This window comes from Mesoplodon bidens (genome assembly GCF_964165515.1).
Source record: "Mesoplodon bidens genome assembly, chromosome: 13".
Taxonomy (NCBI): domain Eukaryota; kingdom Metazoa; phylum Chordata; class Mammalia; order Artiodactyla; family Ziphiidae; genus Mesoplodon; species Mesoplodon bidens.
The window spans coordinates 16,478,621-16,502,466 of record NC_138169.1 but is presented as its reverse complement, the minus strand read 5'-3'; the positions used below and the strand labels follow the sequence as shown (position 1 = coordinate 16,502,466).

The 23,846-nt window shown below is 43.0% G+C and overlaps 1 protein-coding gene across 1 annotated transcript; it reads left to right on the top strand.

Annotated features, from left to right (window-relative positions):
• Positions 1–1,328: 1,328 nt before the first annotated feature.
• On the top strand, positions 1,329–22,633 carry TRAFD1 (TRAF-type zinc finger domain containing 1). The gene is made up of 12 exons (XM_081253195.1): positions 1,329–1,409; positions 3,305–3,363; positions 9,634–9,769; positions 9,880–9,933; positions 12,974–13,376; positions 14,040–14,246; positions 15,674–15,750; positions 16,986–17,213; positions 18,262–18,382; positions 19,085–19,424; positions 19,663–19,735; positions 19,965–22,633. Exons 2-12 carry the CDS (start codon positions 3,317–3,319, stop codon positions 20,022–20,024), a joined length of 1,746 nt encoding a protein of 581 aa, XP_081109321.1. The 5' UTR covers positions 1,329–1,409; positions 3,305–3,316; the 3' UTR covers positions 20,025–22,633.
• Positions 22,634–23,846: the final 1,213 nt, after the last annotated feature.

Sequence of the window (23,846 nt, the reverse complement as noted above, 5' to 3'; positions counted from 1 at the left end):
CATTGTCATTACCATTGTGCCTGTTTCCCTGGTAAGCTTCTGGGAAGGCAGGGAGCTTGACCTTTGTTTGCCACATATGGTGCCCTCTTTAAATTTGCCGAGCAAATCAATGAGGCTGGTGCTGATGTAGTTCTGGACTTCAGGTATTGGTTATGCTGTATTCAAAAACAGCACCTTGTAGCCAAAATGTCTATCAACAGGGAAGTAGTTGAATAAATCACAGCACATCATACAATGGAATCACTACTGAAAAAGTACAAAGATGCTCTAGATAGATGTGCTAATAATGAATAGATCTCTAAGGCAGAATGTGTAGTACTACAAAAAAAAAGTCAAGGTGTAGAACAATATAGAATGGTATGTTCTCTTTCACATACAATGAAAAGTGTTTAAATCCTAACTGTACAGCCTAGTGACCATTTACTAATTAATACATCCGTGTTTACCACTTTGCAGATCAAATTATAGAACATTTCCAGGACTTGGAAATCTTTCTCAGATTTCCTTGCAGACCATACTCTCCAAATGGGAACCATTATTCTAACTTCTCTCACCTTAGATTAACTTTGCCTGATTTTGAACTTTATATCTTTGGAATCAGAGAATATAGTGCCTGTTTAAACTAAGCATTCTATCCTGTCATAAATAAATAATGCTTTGTGACCTGCTTCTCCTGCTTACCACTATATCATGAATGTCTTGCATTTATAATCTGCAAAAAGATGATGACTTTAAATTGTTGCATTGTAAATAATATGTTCTCTGCTATATTTAACTATCCTTTTTTTTTTTTTTAATTCATGAGGGAGGAGTTCAGAGAATCCATACAGGCAGCAAGTGGAGAAACTAGAACCCAGGCCTGCGTGTCAGGCACTCACTTTTCCACTGCAAAAAGCAAAGTGCTCATATATGGGCAGAGTCTTGCAGATGTCTCGCACAAGGGCATTATAATAGCAACAAGAATGACTAATAAGTATTAATGGCTCATGACAAGAGAACAAATGCCATTAGTTATCTTAATATATAAGGCATATTAGTAATGTGTGTACAGAATTATTCATGCAAATATGATTAGCCTGTGTCAGGAGCAGTTGCTGGGCGCAGACCTGGGCTCACAGCTCCGGTCTCTGCCCCTCCTTCCAGATGTGCGTGGGTTGGGACTTCCAGGGACGCGCCCCCATGGGGCTCTGAGGAGCCAATCGGGGCGTGGAAGGCGGGGCTCTGGGAGCGACAACGGTTCTATCCAATGGGCAGAGAGTCTGGGCCTCCCCTGGCCAATGGGCGCGCTCCTCCAAGACGGTCGGAAGTGGTGAGGCGGCTCCGGGGGCTGTTGTTCAGCGCGGGGGACGACTGAAGAGGCACAGTGTCTTGGCTGGCTGGTCGGTTCGGCGTCCTTCCTCTCGTCCCAGGTGAGAGAAGCGGTGGCCAGCGCCTGGGGAGCCTCCTGCGGCCTCCAGTTCGGGAGGAGGCCGGCATCCCGAGGGCGGGGTGTGTGGGCGAGGGGCTTCTGGGCCCGGGGGTCGCGGGGGTTTCTCGTAAGGAGAAAGATGCCCGCGCCGCGGCGTCTCCTCTGGCCAGTGAGGGAGGCCGTACTTTCTTCTCTGGAAACCGTAGCCTCGACAGCTCCTGGCGGCACCGCCCCTTCCAGGCCTTGGCCGCGGGGGCTGGGAGGCGACCGTCGTTCCGAGCGCCGCCGTGAGCACCGCGCCCCGGGCGGGGCTGGGCCCGAGCCCCGAGCTGCCAGCCTCAGGGGTCGCGGATGGCCTCGTGCGGACTTTAGGCCGACGGGCCCGTGTTCGAGTCACCACTCGGAACAACTGGAAGTCTCCCTGGACTTACTCTTTCGCGGTCTCTGAAATGGGGATGATGGCTTTCACCTCGTAGGGTTGTGGTCTGGATTAAAAGATTGTCCATGTAAAGCGTTTAGCAATCAGTGAACACACAGTAAATGGCAACTATTATTTGTGAAGCTGGTGCTCTCTCCACTCCCCATCTCGGACGCCCCCTGGGAGAGGGCAGTTGGAAACCGCCTCCTCCTGGGTGTGGACCCTGCGGTGGTGTCCCCACCCCCTTGGGCACAGGAAATCCCGGGGGTGCTGGCTGACCCCTAAGAGGGGCGCCTTCTAAGGTTTGAAGGAAATTTATTCTACCAAAGCGCTTCCATGCATTCGCTCATTTACTCCTCCCAGTGACTCTTTAAAATATTGTCAGTTGTCTGCGCGAGGAATCTGAGGCTCAGGGAGGTTAAATCACACATCTGCTGAGTGGCAGAACCAGAATTGGCCCTCAGTGGGGCCGACTCCGAGCCCTGCGCGTCACCCCAACTCCCTTGCTGCTAGAAAACCGGGCACTTCCCTCGTCTGAGGCTCTTACCTTGCCTTAGTGGGCTGGAATAATCTAAAGTAAATACAGGTATTAAAGTTGCAAGGGCTTTGCTTTCTGTATTGACATCTTGTTGAGAAAGAAGGAAAAATTTTCAGTGGTGAAACCTGGCAGACACGATCTCAACTAAATGATAAAAGTTAGCATCATCCGTAATAATAAGACTGTTAACATCATGTGCTTTCTGATATAATGCACTGAGATGAGCACAACATCACTTCTATGGTATTTCTGTCCAAAATGTATTAATCATGAGAAAACATCAGATGAACCCAGACTGACGTATATTCTACAGAATAACTAGCCAGCTCATTTAATAAGGTTATGCAGGATGAAAGACTGAAGGAATTCCCTGGTGGTCCAGTGGTTAGGGCTCCATGCTTCCACTACAGGGGGCACAGGTTCGATCCCTAGTCAGGGAACTAAGATACTGCATGCCTCGAGACCAAAAAAAAAAAAAAAAAAAAAAAGAAAGAAAGAAAGACTGAAGAAATCTCCCAGATCAAAGAATATTAAGGAGAAATAACAGCTAAATGCAATATGTGACTCTGGATTGCATCCTGAACCAGAGAAAGGGCATTAGGGGCATGATTTGTGAAATTAACTAATTGTAGGTTAGTTATTAGTATTGTATTAGTGTTAGTTTCCTGCAGTTGGTCATTTTACTATGGTTATTTATGATGTACTCGGTGAGAGGTATGTGGGAAGTCTTTGTGCTGTTTTTGCAAGCCAAATGATCTTAAAATGAAAATTAAAAAATCAAAAGGTAAAACCCTAGTGTGTTGGGTATTAAATGAAATGCACTGGTTTTGGTGACATTTTCTGTGCACTGTTTTTTTTTTGTTTGTTTTTGTGTTTTGCATGTCATTCTTAAAGCAGAAATGAAATTGAAAGATCATACTTCTTCCTTTGTTGTTTTCAGGAACAGCTAAAGATGGCTGAATTTCTGGATGGCCAGGACACTCGACTGTGTGACAACTGGTAAGGAATCTAAGAAATGTTCTTGGAATGAGGACAGTTCTTTAAAGAGTTGGTTTATTTATTGGCCGGTTAAAATTGGAGCCATATAATATGTTGTGCAAATATGTGAGACTAAAGCTTTTTAAACAATTTTGGATAAAATTGCCTGTTCTAGAAATTCAACAACATGGTTGGTTTAGGTAGCATAGAGTAGTGACTAGACTGATGGGATGAAGCTGGGATTCAGTGCTCTGGTTCCTACCATTAATTAGTTAATGACTTGGCAAGTCACTTGACTGCTTTGAAACCTCACTTTTCTGACCTATAGGTAAGGGAATTTATTTTTTGTCTTCCTGGAAAAATATTGTACTTTTAAACTTTGTTTTGCTTTTTTTAAAAAAAATTTTATTTATTTGGCTACACTGGGTCTTAGTTGTGGCATGCAGGATCTTTAGTTGTGGCACGTGAGCTCTTAGTTCCGGCACGTGGGATCCAGTTCCCTGACCAGGGATCGAACTCGGGCCCCCCCACATTGGGAGCGCAGAGTCTTAGCCACTGGATCACCAGGAAAGTCCCTGCTTTTTAAAAGATGCTAAAAATATAATGAAATGTTCGGACTAGAGCAGTGTTTTTTAAAGTGTGTTGCAAGGATTTCCCTGAATGGCTACAGTGGCTGTCTTGAGGTTGATTGGGAGCAAGGTTTAGTGTGAACTTGGCTCTACATGTACAACCAGAGCAGCTCAACTGTTTTTTTTTGGCGGTACGAGGGCCTCTCACTGTTGTGGCCTCTCCCATTGCGGAGCACAGGCTCTGGACGCGCAGGCTCAGCAGCCATGGCTCACAGGCCCAGCCGCTCTGCAGCATGTGGGATCTTCCCGGACCGGGGCACGAACCTGTATCCCCTGCATCGGCAGGCAGACTCTCAACCACTACGCCACCAGGGAAGCCCTTTTTTATATATATATATATATATATATATATATATATAAATTTATTTATTTATTCTTGGCTGCATTGGGTCTTCGTTGCTGCGCACTGGCTTTCTCTAGTTGTGGTGAGCAGGTGCTACTCTTTGTTGCAGTGCGCCGGCTTCTCATTGCAGTGGCTTCTCTTGTTGCGGAGCATGGACTCTAGGTGCCGCAGGCTTCAGTAGTTGTGGCACATGGGCTTAGTAGTTGTGTCTCAGGCTCCAGAGCGCAGGCTCAGTAATTGTGGCACACAGACTTAGTTGCGCCACGACATGTGGGATCTTCCCGGACCAGGGCTCGAACCCATGTCCCCTGCATTGGCGGGCAGATTCTTAATCACTGCGCCACCAGGGAAGCCCCAGCTCAACTGTTTTTATAAAGGATTTTGCTGAAGGAATGTTCCACTGCTTTAAAAAAAAAAAAAAAAGAAAGTCTAGTCAAAGTCTTCCAGCAGTCCAATTTAATCATTATCATTTCATGATTTCAAAACTGTTAGTGGAAAGACTGAATGCAGACTTGAATGTCAAGCTTTTTTATTTTGTTGTTTTTAACCGACAAGAGTGACAAGAAAGAGCAACTCTTTCTTGCTGAAACGAAACTTAAGAGTTCAGCTAGTAATCAGCCGATTCCTGGTTGGGGTTTCTCAAGAACCTGGTATTTCAATGATATACAAGTTCCCTTACTGAAAGCAAAAGAAAAAAGCAAAGCAGAACTATCTGTGCTAGTTTAACTTACCAAACTGTGTTAGAAGGTGAGAGATGTATTTTTTTTGAAAGTCACTCACAGACCTCATTTTTTTTTAATAAATTTATTTTTATATTTTATTTATTTATTTATTTGGCTGTGTTGGTTCTTTGTTGCTGTGTGCAGGCTTTCTCTAGCTGCGGCGAGCAGGGGCTACTCTTTGTTGCAGTGCACCATCTTCTCATTGCAGTGGCTTCTCTTGTTGTGGAGCACGGGCTCTAGGCACACGGGCTTCAGTAGTTGCAACACACAGACTCAGTAGTTGTGGCACATGGGCTTAGTTGTTCCGCGGCATGTGGGATCTTCCTGGACTAGGGCTCGGACCCGTGTCCCCTGCATTGGCGGGCAGATTCTTTTTTTTTTTTTTGTGTGTGTGTGGTATGTGGGCCTCTCACTGTTGCGGCCTCTCCCGTTGTGGAGCACAGGCTCTGGACGTGCAGGCTCAGCAGCCATGGCTCATGGGCCCAGCCACTCTGCGGCATGTGGGATCTTCCCGGACCGGGGCACGAACCCGTGTCCCCTGCATCGGCAGGTGGACTCTCAACCACTGTGCCACCAGGGAAGGGCGGGCAGATTCTTAACCACTGCGCCACCAGGGAAGTCCAGAGATTTTTTTTTTTCTGTTTTGAATTGTTATTAATTATTGGTTCAATTTCATTAATAGATACAGGCCTATTCAGATTATCTATTTCTTTTTTTTAATTAAAAGTTTATTTTATTTTTTACAATTTTTAAAGTTACTTTCCATTTACAGTTAATACAAAATATTGCCTATATTCCCTGTGTTGTACAATACATCCTTGAGCCCATCTTACAATACTTTGTACCTCCTGCTCCCCGTCCCCTATATTGTTCCTCCCCACCCCCCACTCATAACCACTAGTTTCCTCAGTGTGTCTGTGAGTCTGCTGCTTTTTTGTTATATACACTAGTTGGTCATATTTTGTTAGATTCCACATATAAATGATATCATACATTTGCAACTATTTTCTCCCATTCAGTAGGTTGTCTTTTTTTTAAATCATTTCTTTATTTTTTTCCCATGTTCATAGTTATCTGTTTTATACATGTTGGTGTATACATGTCAATCCCAATTCATCCTCCACCCCCACCCCACTTTGCCCTCTTGGTGTCCATGCATTTGTTCTCAGAGATGTTGATAAGGAAAATAGTTTGACCCAGATTGTTGAAAGGTTGAGCCAGATAAAAATTTTTCTTTTTTTACTGCCTTTTTCTTTCTGCTCAGCTTCTTGGCAGCATTAGGATATAATCAAAACAACTGCTGGTCACAATATTCTTTCCCTGCATGGAATTAAGATTTTATTTCTGTGAGGGTGTCTTGCCTTATAGGGTATTTGTTTCTACTGTGCTACTCTCACTTTTGCCATTTTAAAACTATTGTAGCTCTGTTTAGGCTTTATGTGTACTGTTCCTGATGCAAAGTGTAATAATCAATGATACAAATATTCACAAGGAAACGTGATTTTATAAGAAAACAGACAAATTGGCTTTAACATCAGTTAAGATATTCTTATTTTATTGGTCCACTCCAATTTGAAGGAATCTCAAACCTAGCACAGTATATAAATAACTATGCTAAGGGAGTTTAAAAAAAAAGCGGGGTGGGGGGTGGGTAAGTTAATGGAAAGCTAATGAAAACAAGGTTATTAAAGCCAAAGCAATTTATTTAAAGAAAAAAAGCAGATTAACATGGAAAGCTGACTAAGCCAGCACAAACCTCCCGTCTGAGTAGCCCTGTTTAAATTCCAGGTTTTAAAATTTTGTCCCTAGAGCCATATTCCTGTTGTTCCTTAAGAAAAGTTAAGGTACTCATCAAAATATGAGCTGCGATTAAACCTGCTGGGCCAGTAAAAAGAATAGTTTGTTGTGATTGAAGATGTTTTTTGCATGTTATCTCTTTTCTTACTGTATTGTCCGATTAATGGGAGAGTTTGCATCTAGGGAACAGAAACTTCAGTGTTAGAAGGCTTTGACTTTTTATTTTTGCATGGCTCCATGTGTTTAGCATTTGGAAGGCTACCGGGGATTTTTCTGAAAACCTTGGCTTGCCTTTCATTCATTTCTATCTAAAATGAAATTTCATCTCTAACTTGGCTAGTCCTTTCTTGGGGCTTTTAGCAGTTTTATCTAGAATGGAATTGTGTTCTCATTTATCTCACTTAGAATGTCTTGATTTTATCTGTAGGTGGGTAGCAAGTATATTGGTATTTTGTCTGGTTAGTACATTTGGCGGAACTACCTTGGCAGTTAAATTTAAAAAGAAAGCAAAACCATCAGGCAACTGTTTCATGTAATTGTTGCAAATAGCTTTTATCTTTTTCTTTCGAGGTTTCCCAAGAGGTGAAAATGTGTAATAGTAAATGCTCTGTGACCTTACCTAACAGCTGCTTTTGATTCTTGCTTCTTTATGTTATGGTCCTTAATACTTTTTAATTCTAAAATTTTAGTGGCATTATGTATGTAGAATGCTCTATGTGAAAATAGCCCTGTAAAATAAAAACTATAGACATTTATTTTCTTGACTTCAAAAGAAAATTATTGTCAAAATTATGAAAAAAGAATGTAGAATCTCAGCACTGTAAGCAGTAGTTACTGGCTTTAATTTTTTGTGGCATTTGTGCACATAGGATTTGCAATCAGCATACAACTTTGCTTCTTGCACTTTGTTGGTGTACCATATTTAACTAGCTGTTCCCTTAGAGTTTAGATATTTTTAATGGTTTTCAGTTTTTTACCATTTTATGACACTAATGATAATATTCATAATCCCAAGAGTGGAATTACTGGGTCTTTAACATGTAATTACAGGGTCTTTAAATACTCTTTAAGCATATAATTTTATGGTCCTAGAGATGCATTTGTAGACAGTTTATTTAAAAATTTTTTATATTATTATTATTTTTAAGTTAATTGATTTATTTATTTTCAGCTGCGTTGGGTCATTGATGCTGCACGCGGGCTTTCCCTAGTTGCCGGGAGTAGGGGCTACTCTTTGTTGCAGTGCGCGGGTGCCTTCAGTAGTTGTGGCTCACAGGCTTAGTTGCTCCACGGCATGTGGGATCTTCCCGAACCAGGGCTTGAACCCATGTCCCCTGCCTTGGCAGGCAGATTCTTAACCACTGCGCCACCAGGGAAGTCCTGTAGACTGTTGAAAAGCAGTGGTTTTATACTACCACTAGCAATATTTTAGAGTACTAGTTTCATAACATCTTTAATAGTGGGACTAATTTTAATATTTATTAGTTTAATAGAGTTAGATGATAACTTTGATTTATAGCTCCTTCCACTATATATTTTAATATTCCACAGTTTTGAAAAACTTAGGCTGGGTTAATTTAAAACCAGTGGTTTCCTTAGAAAGCTGGGAATTTTGGAGAAATAGGAGAAGTTAAATGTATTGAAACATTGGTCATTTCCCTCTTTATCCATTTGAGTTTTCTTCCCGTCCCTTACACTTGATTGTTATTCTGTATCACCTTCCAGTTTTGGTATGAGAGATGCCTTGATAGTTCTACCTTTGGATAAAAATGAATTTGCATTTTTTGGTGTCTTGGTCTTTGAGATTGGGAGTATGACTATCGCTGGAGGCACATCATTCATCCTACTTTGAAATGTTTCTTAGACTATGAAGATAAAAACTATAAAAGAAATAATCTATCTACAACTTAACGTGGGAGAAGGTTTCTGTAGTATTCAGTTTCAGAGGCAAAATGGGTTATTAAAGATTTGTTGTGTAACTATCTGTATTTATCCTGTTCAGTATTTTATTTTCTGAAAATTTATTCTAGGTGACATACTTACAGGCACATTCTTTTAATGCATCCTTTAGTTAGACTGTGAAATTGGAGCTTTCTAATGGTCATAACCAAATGAGTGAAAGGAAGGCCTTTGAATATTATGTGCCTTTACTTTGAGTGTATATGTACTCTGGGAGAGGGGTTCAGGATTTCACTTTTATACATTTCTGCAGTGAAGTTTATACCAACCCAGCCACAGAGCTTGGTCCCAATTAGCGTCCAGCCTGCTTTGAAAGGCACGTTGGACATAAAGGAGGCAAGTTCCCCTTCCCCCACTGACGATCCCAAAGCTGGCATCTGCTCCTTTTGGTTTGATTTTTAGTGGAATAAAATCTACTGAGATTAAAGCTACCTGAGACGGAGAGTGAAAATAAATGGTAGGCTGTTTTTTAAATAATCCTGGAGTGGATCATTGTGCTTTAGGGCATGGATGGTTTTGGAAAAGCCTAGCTCAGCTAGCTCTTCCTGGCATCTGACTTCATGCTGTTAGTTGTGATAAGCTCTGACATCTAGAAAGTGAGGCTGAGCTTTTAGAGATAGTGCATAGCACTGATAACTCAGAGTGTTGCACAGAAGACTCAAAACCTTCAGGAGTTAATTCTTGAAAAGCAGGGGTAGTAACAGTCGTAAGAGCTTATACACTAGATACTCACTAAAGAGAAATAATGGAGACTAAAGATTGGACAGGACAGATTTCCGTGTGATACCTCTAGGCGTAGATGTCAGTAATTCTTGCCTTTTTCTTTGATCTATTTCTATAGCAAAAAAGAAATTCCTGTGTTTAACTTTACCATCCATGAGATCCACTGTCAAAGGAACATTGGTATGTGTCCTATCTGCAAGGAACCATTTCCCAAATCTGACATGGAGACTCACATGGCTACAGAACACTGTCAGGTGAACCACCAAGTACTTAGATGTTAATAAATGGATTATACTTGCTATTGTGTAATAGCAAGTGAGCATGTTGTCACAAATAACTTACTGATTCTTGCTTCTTATCCTAGGTGACCTGCAAATGTAACAAGAAGTTGGAGAAGAGGCAGTTAAAGAAGCATGAGGTTAGTTGCCCTGCACTATGAAGGCAGTGAATTACCATGGGGCCAATTCTATTGAGATTACAGAGCCACATGCAGAGCAGAAAGCCAGTGTTGTTGAGTCTTTGTTCTCCACCAGCTCCATGCACACTGCCTCTCAAAGCCTATTTGAGACTTTGTTTGCTGCCAGATTTGACTGCATGGCTGCTGTGCTTTATGCTCAAGCCTCAGAGCCTTTTTCCCTTTGGAACCGAGTCATTTCTCCTGGGGTTTGTTTATTGGCAGGCTCACTTGAGTGCTAAACCAAGCCTGGGATTGCCGGTGTGGTACGACCTCTAGCACACAGCCTGCCTTACATCTTGTAATTTCATTTTGACTTCTTGATCACTTGGATGACATGCTGTTTATACCCCAATAAATTCTCAGAGAGCATTTGATGAGAGAATATCATTTGGTCCCTAGTTGAGATAAAATTGGCTGTAGTTGAATGAGTATGTTTGTGTGTGTATATATATACATGTATATACATATATATATATATTTATTTATTTATTATTATTTTTCTGAATGAGCGTATTCACCAGTTAAAAATCCCAACAACTATCTAGTTGGTGGTCATGCAAGAGTGTGTGTATGTATGTAAAAATTCATCAAGGTATGCACTTATGATTTGTGCATTTCATTCTATGTATCTAAAAAAACTATTAATTTATAATTTTAAAAGGTGATTCATATTCAATGTAGAAAACTTGGAAAATATAAAAAGAAAGAAAGAACTACTCATGACCCCACAGCTCAGAGATAAACATCTCATAAATAATTTAGCACTCTTACCGTCATTATTTTTTCTAAGCATTTGACTTACGTTTTACTAGGCCTCACCAGCATAAGGGGAGTTATGATTGAGGTCATATTAACAATAATAATAAGTATTTCTTTGGCTCTCAACATCTACTTGCTGCATAAAACAACTCCAATCAATTGTCCCCCTCTTCTCCTTTTTCTCCCAGCTATTTCTGGGAGTCATATGGTGATAACACCAATCATTATAAAGGTACAAGTACAAAGTATTTCCTAACATTCCTACAAGTCAGGCTGTGACAATTGTAGACCACAGATTAAAGACTTAAAAATAAATTCTCCTTAAAAAAAAAAAGTTGACACTTTATTTGCTGTTCTTGTGAGTTACTAGCAATTTTTAGGGTTGTTAACAAAGTACTTTATATTATGTGGTGTGTGCCAGCAATTATTTGCTCTTTTGCTTTTGAGTAACTTAAATCAGTGGCATTTATCTGATAAAACTTTTCTTTAAAAAAACATCTTTCTGGGCTTCCCTGGTGATGCAGTGGTTGAGAGTCCGCCTGCTGATGAAGGGGACACGGTTTCGTGCCCCGGTCTGGGAAGATCCCACATGCCACGGAGTGGCTGGGCCCGTGAGCCATGGCTGCTGAGCTTGCGCGTCCGGAGCCTGTGCTCCGCAACGGGAGAGGCCAACAGTGAGAGGCCCGCGTACCGCAAAACAAACAAACAAACAAAAAAACATCTTTCTGAATTGATATTATAGCTACATGGTATATAATTTTAAAGCCACAAAAGCTTATATATAAAAATTATCTCTCTTCCACCCCTATTCCTAAGCATTCTTTGTCAGTTTCTTATGTTTTCTGTAAGAGATATTCCATGCATATACAAACAATGTGAAAAATGTTTGAAGTATCATTTAGAATAAAACTTGGGTTTAATTTGTATGAAAAGAAATTTTGCTCTTTGACACAGTGGTTGTAAAGTGTCTAAACTTTAGAAGTGATGTTGTATGAAAGTTCTGAGTTTAAGTTCCCAAGTTTTGGAACGTCCATATCATAGTAACATATTCTTTCATATCTTTTTAAAGAAATATTAATTATTTAGTGCTTTAGTGACAATTTCAAATTAAGTATAAAAGTTTTGTCCTTCATCTGCTGAATACATTCACATTCTTGGGGTCATCTTCATTGGTGATTCTTGACTTATTTGGTCAACTTAAAGCCAGTGCTGGGCTCCCCTGGTGGCGCAGTGGTTAAGAATTAGCCTGTTAATGCAGGAGACACGGGTTCGGGCCCTGTTCCGGGAAGATCCCACATGTCGTGGAGCAACTAAGCCTGTGCGCCACAGCTACTGAGCCTGCGCTCTAGAGCCTGTGAGCCACAACTACTGAGCCCACGTGCTGTAACTACTGAAGCCTGAGTGCCTAGAGCCCATGCTCCGCAACAAGGGAAGCCACCACAATGAGAGGCCTGCGCACTGCAACAGGGAGTGGCCCCTGGTCGTTGCAGCTAGAGAAAGCCCACGCACAGCAACAAAAACCCAACGCAGCCAAAAATTAAAAAAAAAAAAAAAAAAAAGCCAGTGTTATATACAAATGTGCAGATTTGAAAAATCAATGTCTTTCTAAAGGACAATCCCTTTTCCTCATTGCCAGGTACTTAAATCGGAGTAGTAAGGGGAAATTGGTCTGGGGGAGCTTTGACAAGCATATATGAATTGCTGTGCTTTTGCTGTTTGCTCCTGGGCTTCACTGGCTGATTTTGGGTTACTTTGTAACGTGTGCACAAAATGATGGTAGGGTGGCTGAGTGAGTAGATTCCTTATAAGACTTTCTTTTCCTTTGTAGAACTTGGTGACAGGACAAAGAGGGAAGTGGTGACTCATAAATACATAGAAAAACCATGGCAGGCAAAGCTAGGGTTGGAAGAGAATATTTTTGTAAATACTTTTTTACTTTCCTTGCCCTATACTTTATAAAACATGGCCTGGGGCTTCCCTGGTGGCTCAGTGGTTGAGAGTCCGCCTGCCGATGCAGGGGACACGGGTTTGTGCCCCAGTCCAGGAAGATCCCACATGCCGCGGAGCGGCTAGGCCTGTGAGCCATGGCCGCTGGGCCTGCGCGTCCGGAGCCTGTGCTCCACAACGGGAGAGGCCACAACAGTGAGAGGCCCGCATACCGCAAAAACAAAACAAAACAAAACAAAAAAACATGGCCTGTCTTAGATTCACATATTAACTGCCTCATTATTCTGTTTTGCAGGAGACTGAGTGTCCTCTACGACTTGCCCTTTGCCAGCACTGTGATTTGGAACTTTCTGTTCTCAAACTGAAAGACCATGAAGATTACTGTGGTGCCCGGACAGAGTTATGTGGCAACTGTAGGCGCAATGTCCTGGTGAAGGATCTGAAGACTCACCCTGAAGTTTGTGGGAGAGATGTGGAGGAAAAGAGAGATGAGGTTGCCATGCCGCCTAATGCATATGTTGATTCTTGGGGTCAAGATGGTATCTGGATTGCATCCCAACTCAGACAAATTGGGGCTCTGGACCCACCCATGAGGCTCCCTCGAAGGCCCCTGAGAGCCTTTGAATCAGAACTTTTCCAAAGTAGAACCACCAACCAAAGGATCATGACAGCCCAGTTTCCAATTCAGAATAATCTATGTGAGTTGTGTTTGGGATTAGAAGACTGGAATGGTATCAGATCTTAGGGCAAGTGGGAACAGGGCTTTGGAGCCAAATAGATCTTAATTATAGAAACCTGATTGTAGCTGGGTAACATAAGGAAGAATACTTAACTTTCCTATAGATTGGAGTAACAGAACCTCTTTGCTATTGGATTTTTGTTGGATGACAGTTAGGGTTGATGGATGACAATGCTGTTAATAGCTGACATTTACTGAGTATACCCTATGTGCTTAAAGGCATTTACAAAGTGCTTTAGATGTATTAACTCATTTAGTTCTCACAACAGTTTTATGAGGATGGGTGAGTGGTAGAGCTGGGATTTGAATTCAGGCAATCTGACCCCATGCTTTAAGCCATCCTGCTATAATGCAGAAAATACATATAAAATGCCTAGCACAGTGCCTATCTCATAGTTATAGCTCATTAATATTGTTTATTAATAAAAGTTAGAAAAATAATGGAGGCTTTTATCATGGCAGACTTAACATTTGGAGTCCCATGAGCACTGAAGGGCTGGACCTCTTTTGTTCCTGCACAGATTCCTATAAACCTTGAATATTTGCTAGGCATGGACTTGAACTAAGGGATGGCACCATCTTTAACGTCTCTTGAATACTGGCTTTTTTTTTTCTTCCCCAGTGGAAGAACAAGAAAGGCAGGAAAGGAATAGAAGCCGACAGACCCTCAAAGAGGGTGGTGAAGACAGTGCAAACTTGGATTTCATGTTGGCCCTAAGTCTGCAAAATGAAGGCCAGGCCCCCAGCTTGGCAGAGCAGGACTTCTGGAGGGTCATATGTGAGGCAGACCAGTCCTATGAAGGTCCCGGTTCTCTGAATGACATAAGGGGTATGTTTGTTTACTCTACACTAGCCTCTGTCTCTGCAGTTTTTTAAAGTCTTACACTAAACAATTTATATAAAATTGAAAGTTTTTCATGAGATAGAATTTTTTTTAATTTTGTTCATTTGCTTTTCCCAACTCTTTTTTATTTATTTATTCATTCATTCATTTACTTATTTATTCATTCATTCATTCATTCTTGCATGCATGCATGCATGCTGCACCAGGTCGTAGTTGTGGCACATGGGATCTTTAGTTGCGGCATGTGGGATCTAGTTCCTTGACCAGGGATCGAACCCAGGCCCCTGCATTGGGAGCACAGAGTCTTAACCACTGGACCACGAGGGAAGTCCCTGTCATATCTTTAAACATGTTAAAAATACTTGTTTTTCTTTTGTGTCTGAAAATATACCTAAAGTCTATTTTTTGCTATTTGCTGTTTCTACTGACTCTCAACGGTGGCTTGCTGCTTCCCTCTGTGTGCGTGCGTGCGTGCGTGCGTGCGTATGTGTTTTAACATTAAGTTTTCTGGTTTGTTCCTCTGAGGGTATTTATATATGCTTCTAGCAGGCTCCTGGGGATACTACTGGCTAGAATAATTTTAAATTGAAGTTTTGGCCTGGGCTTCTTAAAACCATAAATGTGAGTTTATGTAAAAACATAAATGCAGATTCTCTACTCAAACCCATGTAAAAGCCAAACTCTGGTTACTGTTCCTTAGTAGAGATTTTTCTCTCTTCTATGTAGAGCCAAAACCTAGTTAGGCAAGTTTCCTTACCTCCTCGCATCGTTCACCGTCCCTCGTTCAACAGTCTGACTGAGGCTGTTGTGTTTTGGGATGCCTGGGGTTAAAATTACTCTTATTTATTGGGGTTGGCCAAAAAGTTCTTTTGGGTTTTTGTAACATCTTACGGAAAAACCTGAATGACCTTTTTGGCCAACCCAATATTTTCTCATTTAAGTTATTTTTATTCAGCATCTTTTGTTTATATTTTGTACTGGGAGGGTTTTTCTTCTCAGGATATTTGTCTTCCAGTAATATCCAAGCCTCAGTTTCTTCATCTGTAAAATGAGGGTCATGTGGATCTACTTCATAACATTTTCCCTGAGGATTGAAATAATGCACAGAAGGTTTTTAGATTAGTGACTAGGGTTATGACACATTTAAATTTCTTCCTAAATTGGAGTAGTGGGTAAACTACTTTACTGCTTCTCAGGAAATGGTGACAAGTAAATCTCTTTCTGTAGTGCAGGTTTTTTGCTTAGGGTTTGTCTCTTAAATAGTTTCCCTTCAAGGATTTTCAGCCCCACAAATTGCTATGTCTAAGAAATTGCAAAGGAAATCAGACTTTCCTATCAAACCCCCCAGGGGGGATAAAAGGTAGAATCAAGTTTGTTTTTGTTCAAGTCTGACTGTGTGGCCTGATACCTAGGTGCAGCTGATGAGACCATGTTGCCTTGTGAATTTTGTGAGGAGCTCTACCCAGAGGAACTGCTGATTGACCATCAGGTGTGTTGTGAATTACCTGAGGGCTTTAAGCTTTAGGGAGGAATGTGTGCAGGCCCTATTGGTGTTGGCAGGCCACACGAGATCTTGAGCAAACTATTTTAATACAACTCCTGTGATAGGAGTAGCAACTGTGTTTTTAACCCTGGGGTGACTGACATGTGGGCATGAGAACTCAGCCTCATTCCCTCTTGGGCAAAGTAACATACCAGCAGGCCCAGTTGCTGACTGCATTCTGTGGTGTTAGTGTACATCTCTACTGACCATCTTGTAATCTGGTCTCATCTCATGGTACATTTGATTTATTGGAGCCATACTGAAGTCCTTGCAGTTCCCAGGAGGGTCAGGGATCTGTTTTCACTTTACTTTTCTGCCAGCTACCCCGCTTCCTTAACACACCCCTCACTCATAGACTCAGTTCAGACATGACTTTCAGGAAACCATCCTGTGGAACGCTCCGAAGCCTAGGCCAGAGGTCCCACCTGCGTGCTCCCCACAAGTCCTGTGCCCACAGCTCTCTTAGCCTGTTACCCTCACCCTGTGGTGTCGTCTTGCTGATCCCCTGTTGGTCTGCACCACTCGGCCGAGTTCCTTGAGAACAGGTTCTGGGTTTCCTTAGTTTCTGGAATCTCTTTAACGCCTGGTATATGAAAGGTGTCAGGTATTTTGAATGATTGAAGGTTCTTGCGCTATTTAGGAATGATAAGAGAGTAGCCTTTGTGTTTGACGAGTGGCTCCACTGATGCAGGGAGCCACTTTTCCCCTCAACACTTACTCTCCGATTTGGTTTGGCCTAGTCTCGCACTTCCATAGCTGTTAAGTAGTCCCTGTGCTCTGGGTGGAACATGCATTCCCCCTGGAAGTGGAACAATACAGCATCTGAATACATCTAGTATTTGGTTTGGGAGTAGCATGAGAAAATTAATAGGGATAACAAAGAATACTAGGGCCTCTCTTACTGTATGACTGTGGGAAGAATCTTGAATCTTTTCAAATTAATTTAAAAAGAATAATCACATAAACACAGCAAAAAAAAAAATTAAAACAGTACAGAAATGTTTAAAATAAAAGCAAAGTGAGTGTTCCATCTGTGTTCCTCTGACCCTTTTGAGTCCCTCTCCCCAATATTAAGCATTATTAAAATTTTGTGACTTCTGGAAAATATTTTCAGAATTTAGTTTGTTCCTTAACCTCTTGCTTTTTTTTTTTTTTTTTTTAACCTATGTTTTTTGAGACAGACAAGTTGTAACCCTTCATGTGCCTTACCTCCGATCAGTGTGGGCAATGCTTCTCCCAAAGGGGTGGAGGACCCTGATGTCATCTTCCAGAAGTTGATGCAGCAGGCTGCAAGTAACCAGTTAGACTCTTGGATGGGCCTGAGCAGTTCACCTGTGGAGGACAGCATCATCATCCCATGTGAATTCTGTGGGGTCCAGCTGGAAGAGGAGGTGTTGTTCCATCACCAGGTAAGAACACTTGGAGGACCTGTCCACTTCTTCCATCCTGTTGATCCTCTGAGTGAACCTGAGGCTTTTAGAGCCAAGAATGCCTCTTTGGCCTTTAAGTTGTGTGCATACCTGCTCTGGCTACTGGCCATGTCCTGTTTTGTGAGCTGTCTGAGGTATAAAGTACCTCAGGCCTTTGGACGTTCTCTGCCTTCTGGCAGTGGAAACCATCCCATCACTAGCTGTGGCCCAAGGAGCCAGGACTCTATTTAAGCAGGCATGGAGGACTTGCCAGAGGGTTTAGAAGAGCATTTCCCTGAGGTCATCGCCAGTTTCTACTTTTGACCATGTGGGCTCTTCCTGGTGGGGTGGCACTTGCGTCTTGCATTCCAGGAGACTGGGATCTAATTCTAGCTTTGCCATATGGTTGGCCTAAGATAGGTCCCATTCCCTCGGGGACATCTGTAAATGAAGGAGTTAAACTAGATAATATGAAGTCCTTTTTCAGCTTTTGCAGCCTAGGATGCCAGCATCTTAGTGGAAGATATGTTTTCTGCCCCATCTTGTTTGTTATGGGAGCTAACACTGAAGGTATTTCAGGGGCATTTCTGTAATCAATGCCATATAGCTAGCTGTTGCTAGAACACCACACATTGCATTTCTGTAATAAAGACTTTTGCCTTTGGATCAAGTAGTAGATAAGTCACTGCTTGTTGTCTCCTTGGGAGACTACAAAATAAGCAGTGGTGCAAATTCTCTGGGGTCAAAATGTAGACATGCTTTTCTGGGCTCCTAAGACCAGCCCTTCTTTCATCCCTGCACAAATCAGAGAGTGCTTCTGTCAGTGCTAGTTGGAATGATTGCTCTGTTCCAGGTGTGCTTCCTCTTAGTCCCAGGCCCTTCCTCTCAGTGGTTGTCAAAGTCATCCTGTCCCATTGATACCCGCCCCCTCTGCTAGCCTCCCCATAAGGTGTGTTCACCCAACCTGCTGTTCCTTCCTCTCCTCCCACTGCTCCCTTTCCGAGGAATGACTCAGTCCAGAGGTACTAATTATGGTTTTTCTTGTTAGGACCAGTGTGACCAACGCCCAGCTACAGCAAACCACCACATGTCGGAGGGGATTCCTAGTCAGGATCTCCAGCCTCAACAGACCTCACCAGAGCTGCCCAAGAGGCGTGTCAGACACCAGGGTATTAGCCAGGGCTGAGCCAAGGCTGCAGGTCTGCTGCTGCCTTGGGCCTGCTTCCCACTTCTCATCTGCTACTCTAAAAGGGGTTTTACCTTCATCCCAAATTAGCAAGCACAGTACGAGCTCACGGGGGACTCCCTTGGGGCTAGCTGTGGTCCTGTGTTAGACTCAGGTGTCTCGGGTATGTAGCTTTATAGGGTAATGGCTTTGGGGACAGCCATGAGGTATGCATATCAGTTAGTGCTTATTCAGCCGCTGGTCCCTGTCGGTACACTTAGTGGATGATTGGAAGATAATTTTCAGCCTTACTGTGGCTGCCGTGGGGCCCTGCTTCTAGTTGAAATATGCTCAACTAGAGTAGGGTAATCAAACTTATTATCAGTATTCTTATTATGTAATAGTCTCACAACTAGGCAAGTAAAACTGCTTTTGAAACCCAGTTGCCATTAGAAGCCTAAAGCCAATTAGAAATGATTCTTCGGAGTTTGCTTGTGCACCATTGTTGACTAGTTAGTGAGGACTTAGGCAGTAAGTGTACAGTGTGGATTAATGTTCCCAACCCTGTCCTGGAGACATGGGTTTCAGCATCCTTTAGGGGCGAGGCAGTCATCTTTTACCCAGCATCTTTTGTTCCTGCCCCGAATCCAGCACTAATAGCAAGAGCAGCCTTTTCCCTAAAGCTGGTGCTCTTTTCTCTTCTCAGGAGACCTGTCTTCTGGTTACATGGATGATATCAAGCAGGAAATGGCCAAAGGGCCCACCTATCCTCTCCCTGCCAGCAGACCCACTAACAATATGACGGCTACTTCTAACCGCCTGTCAACATCCACATCAGGCCCCAGACCTGGGTGCCAGCCCAGCCCTCCTCGCGCCCTGAAGCTCAACAACTTAGACAGCCAGGGCATCCAGGGGTGCAATCGAAATAGCCATAATGGGGCCCTGGCTCCTGGGCACGTTCCAGTGGTTCACTCCGCTCGAAGTCTCTACCCAGAAAACCTTGTGCCCTCTTTCCCCCGTGGGCCTTCAGGGAGATATGGAGCAAGGTGAGAATCAGTAGCCTGGGAGTGGAGCTTGTGGGTGGCTCAGGAGAACGTGGAAGTGTGGACTTCGCTTGTATCGTGGCCTGATTCAAAATGTTCTTTTGCTCCGTGTGGTTTTTTATTCATTAGTTTTATCGGCTACTGGAGAGCTGCTTTTGTCTGGTTCCAGCGGTTCTGTTCTGAGTTTTCTTAGTTTTGCTCGGGGCATCTCGGGAACTAGTTTCCAATCCTTCTCTTTCAGTGGCAGGAGTGACGGTGGCAGGAACCCCCGGGTCACCCCCACGACGGTCAGCTACCGCAGCAGAACTGCAAAGGTGAGCGGGATCCAGCCCAGAATGCTCACTGAGGACTCAGAAGTGGGTGGGCTGGTATGGTTCTTGAAGTCAGAAGCAGCTGGGCATCAGGCCGGTTGTGGCTGAGGACGGTTCTTTTGCTTTTGATGAGGAGGTTTCCATAGAAGCCTGACATTTCTGGCGCTCTTCAGGAGGAGTGCTGCTTTCTTACTTTCTACGTAAATTTCGTTTGTGTTCTATTGTTCAACAGGCAAAACCCCCCAAGCAGCAGGGAGCTGGGGATGCAGAGGAGGAAGAGGAGGAGGAGTAACAGTGTCTGCAGGGAACTTGCGCATCGGTTCCATCTTTCCTGCACAACTTGCTGTGGTGCAGCCCCGCCCCTTGGGCTCTGTGGGTAGGGGCCATCTGACAGATTTAACTTTTTCTAGGCTATGGCCATTTTGTGTCTTTTGAGATTGTGCTGTGGGAGTTTGGGGGTTTGAGGGAGGGTTAGCAGGGAGGCTGTTGAGAATGTTTCAGCTTAGCTGCTGCCTTTTGGCAGCATAAGTTATGACCTCTCGGCCCACCAGGGCTTCATCTTTTGACATACTGTCACCACTGCTTCATGGTGCTGTGTGGTCTTGGTGGAAAGAGGGAGGGTTCTGGAAACCTGGTCCCCACCAGTGAGGTGATGCTCTTCCTGTGGTGGCCTAAATTGGGGAACTTTTGGATATCCTCTCCTGTGTACTGCCCATCCTCACTCTAGAATTTGGGCCTCTGGTGTGCGTGGAGGAGCTTTGGTAAAGTGTTCAGGCCAGTTGCAGTATGTGTTAGGAACGAGGTTTGGAGCTGAGTTGAGCCACAGGTGAGCGGACTATGTACAGGCTTTGTTTTAATCTGCTTCTTTGGCATTTGGCATCACTGCCTTCTGTTTCTGATGGGGAGCATGGCTCCTTTGCCTTCACTGCCTTCTGATGGGAAAGGCCGGGGGTTCCCTGTCCCCTCCAGGGCCATGCTGGGCTCTGTGCTAATCAGGAGTGAGGCCTAAGCTCATGGCTTGCTCTGAAAACCAAGTATCAGAGCCACCTCCCCCTCTTTTTATTTTACTGTTATTATTATTATTATACTTATTAACATCCTTGTGATAGAAATAAAGTTTGTACTTGGAGTTCAGCTGAGTCTTGTGGTTCCTTCTCCTGCGTGGTCTTTGGAGACCTTAGGGAGACCAGAGTGGACTGGAATCAGCTCTGAAGAATGGGGGAAGGTGAGCAGGGCTAGGTTTTCTCTGTGCTTCTTGGAACCCCAGCAGATTCAGCATCATCCTTCTCAGAGTGCCAGACATTCAAGGTATAGTTTTCTCTTTTACTGGAGTTGGAGGAAACTGACAGGTGGCTGCAGCTCTGGGGATGATTTGGGGTGGGCTGGGGGCCGCCTCCAACTGAAGAGAGGAAGGCAGATTCCTCAGAAGCCTCAGTCCTGAGAGTTGTTGAACCTTAGCAGCATTATTCATTACCCCTCAGCACCTCATACTTTGCCCTGGACCATCTAGTACCTTAGGTCATTTTGAGTTCATTTGTATTTCTCTCAACAACCTAGTGGGGGTGGGAAAAGGTAGGAAGAATTGCCCCAATTTCATATGTGGAAAGGAGTGACTTGCATAGGCTATGCAGCTAATTCATGACAGCTGGGACTTGAATCCGGGTCTGAATTATACTGAGATAAAGAAAAAGGGGGACTTCTCTGGTGGTCCAGGGATTAAGACCCCATGCTTCCACTGCAGGGGGTGTAGGTTCAAAAAAGGGGACGGAACCCAGGCTCATGGCAGTGAAATCGCCAAGTCCCAACCACTGGACCGCCAGGGAATTCCCTATTTATTTCCTCTTCAGTGAATTTTGATGGCTTGTGTCTTTCAAGGAATTTGTCCATTTCAGTAAGTGGTTTAACTTATTAACATAAGGTATTCATAATATTCCCTTATTATTTTAAAAATATCTGTAAAGTTTGTAGTGATGTCACCTCTTTAATTTCATTTGTTGATAATTTGTGTCTTTTCTCTTTCCCTAATGTGTTTGGCTAGAGCAGGGATCGCCAAACTTTTCTTGGATAAAAGCCAAATAGTAAATATTTAAGGTTTTGCAGGCTATACTGTGTGTATTTCAACTACAGTAAGCCCCCTACATACCAACCTTCAAGTTGCGAACTTTCAAAGATGCGAACGTGAGTGTGCATGTCCAGTCATGTAAGTTAGTTCACGTGTCTGGTGTACATTGTCACGTGCGTGCATCCTCTACAAGTGGCTGTGTTTCTGTGTACTGTACAGTACTGTATAGAGTACAGTAGTACAGCATCTTTATTTCAAGCCCAGGATGTCTAGAAGCAAGCGTAAAAGCAGCGGTGATGTAGCTGGTGCTGCTAAGAAGCGCCAGGAATTGGAGGCCCAGAGAAAGGACGAAGAGAGACAAGAGGAAGAAGAAGTAAATGAAGAACCGAAGAGATTCACGATGCAGGAAACGGCAAGGGGGTTTTCTTTATCTGAGGAGGCACTGTTAGTTTTTGAGGCACAGGACCCGAACGTAGAACGGTGCACGAAGGTTGCAGCAGCCGTTCAGAATGCAATCCAGTGCTACCGTGTCACCTATGACGAGAAACAAAGGAGCTGGACATCACTGGATCGTTTTCTCAGGAGGGTAGATAGAATTGAATCCAGCAAGGAACCAGGACCTGTGCCATCAACGTCAGGCATGAGTGAAATAGCAGCTTGCCCTCCGTCTCCTATTGCTGGCAATCCTTCAGCTCTACCGTCTCCCACCTCCTTTCCCTCCTCCAGTCAGTAACTCTTCTTGCCTGTTCCCTCGATGCCGGCCTCCGTATGCCAGCTGTTGCACTGTACTACTGTACTTTTCAAGGCACTGTACTGTAAGATTAAAAATGTTTTCTTTACTTCTTGTGGTTTTTTTAATGTATTATTTGAAAAGTATTATAAAGTATTACAGTACAGTACTATATAGCCGATTGTGTTAGTTGGGTACCTAGGCTAACTTCTGTTGCACTTATGAACTCACTTTCGGAATGGAACTCGTTCATTTGTACAGGACTTACTGTACTCAGCAACGCTGTTATAGAGTGAACACAGCCATGGACAATACACAAATGAATGGGTGAATAAAACTTTATTTACAAAAACAGGTAGCTGGATTATGGGCCATAGCAGGGCAACTACTGGGTTAGAGATTTATCAATTATATTGATCTCAAAAAATCAACTTTGTTTTTCTGCTTCCATTTCATTGATTTCCTATTCTGATTTTTATCACTTCCTTTCTTTTGCTTACTTTGGCTTAATTTTGTCTTTACCTAGTTTCTTAAGGTCAAAGTTGAGGTTACTGATTTGAGATCTGACTTCTTTTTTAATATAACTGTTAAGTGCTTTACCTGCATCTCACAAACTTTTTTTTTTTTTTTTTTGCGATACGCGGGCCTCTCACTGTTGTGGCCTCTCCCGTTGTGGAGCACAGGCTCCAGATGCGCAGGCTCAGTGGCCATGGCTCACGGGCCTAGCCGCTCCACGGCACGTGGGATCTTCCCGGACTGGGGCACGAACCCGTGTCCCTTGCATCTGCAGGTGGACTCTCAACCACTGCGCCACCAGGGAAGCCCCTCACAAGCTTTTGATGTGTCTTTTCATTTCATTCAGTTTAAAGAACTTTGATTTCTTCTTTGACTTATGGGCTATTTATTAGTGTGTAATCTAGTTTCCAAATACTTGGATATTTTCCAGATTTGTTATTGTTTTTTATTTAATTTCACTGTGGTCAGAGAACATACCCTGTATGACTTGAATCTTTTAAAATTTATCGAGACTTCTCGTGTCCGTAGAATATTCTCCAGGCTATAATTGTTCTGTAAGTACTTGAAAAGAATGTGCATTCTGTTTTGGTTGGATGAATGTTATATAAATGGCAGGTGGGTCAACATTGGTTGATAGTGTTTTTCAAGCCTTTATATCCTTACTGATTTTCTGTTTACTTGTTCTATATATTATTGAGCAGGAAATCTCTTATTATAATTGAGGATTGTCTGTTTTTCCTTATAATTCTATAATTTCTGTTCCATTATTTTCAAGTCCTGTTATTACATGTATAAATACTTATGAT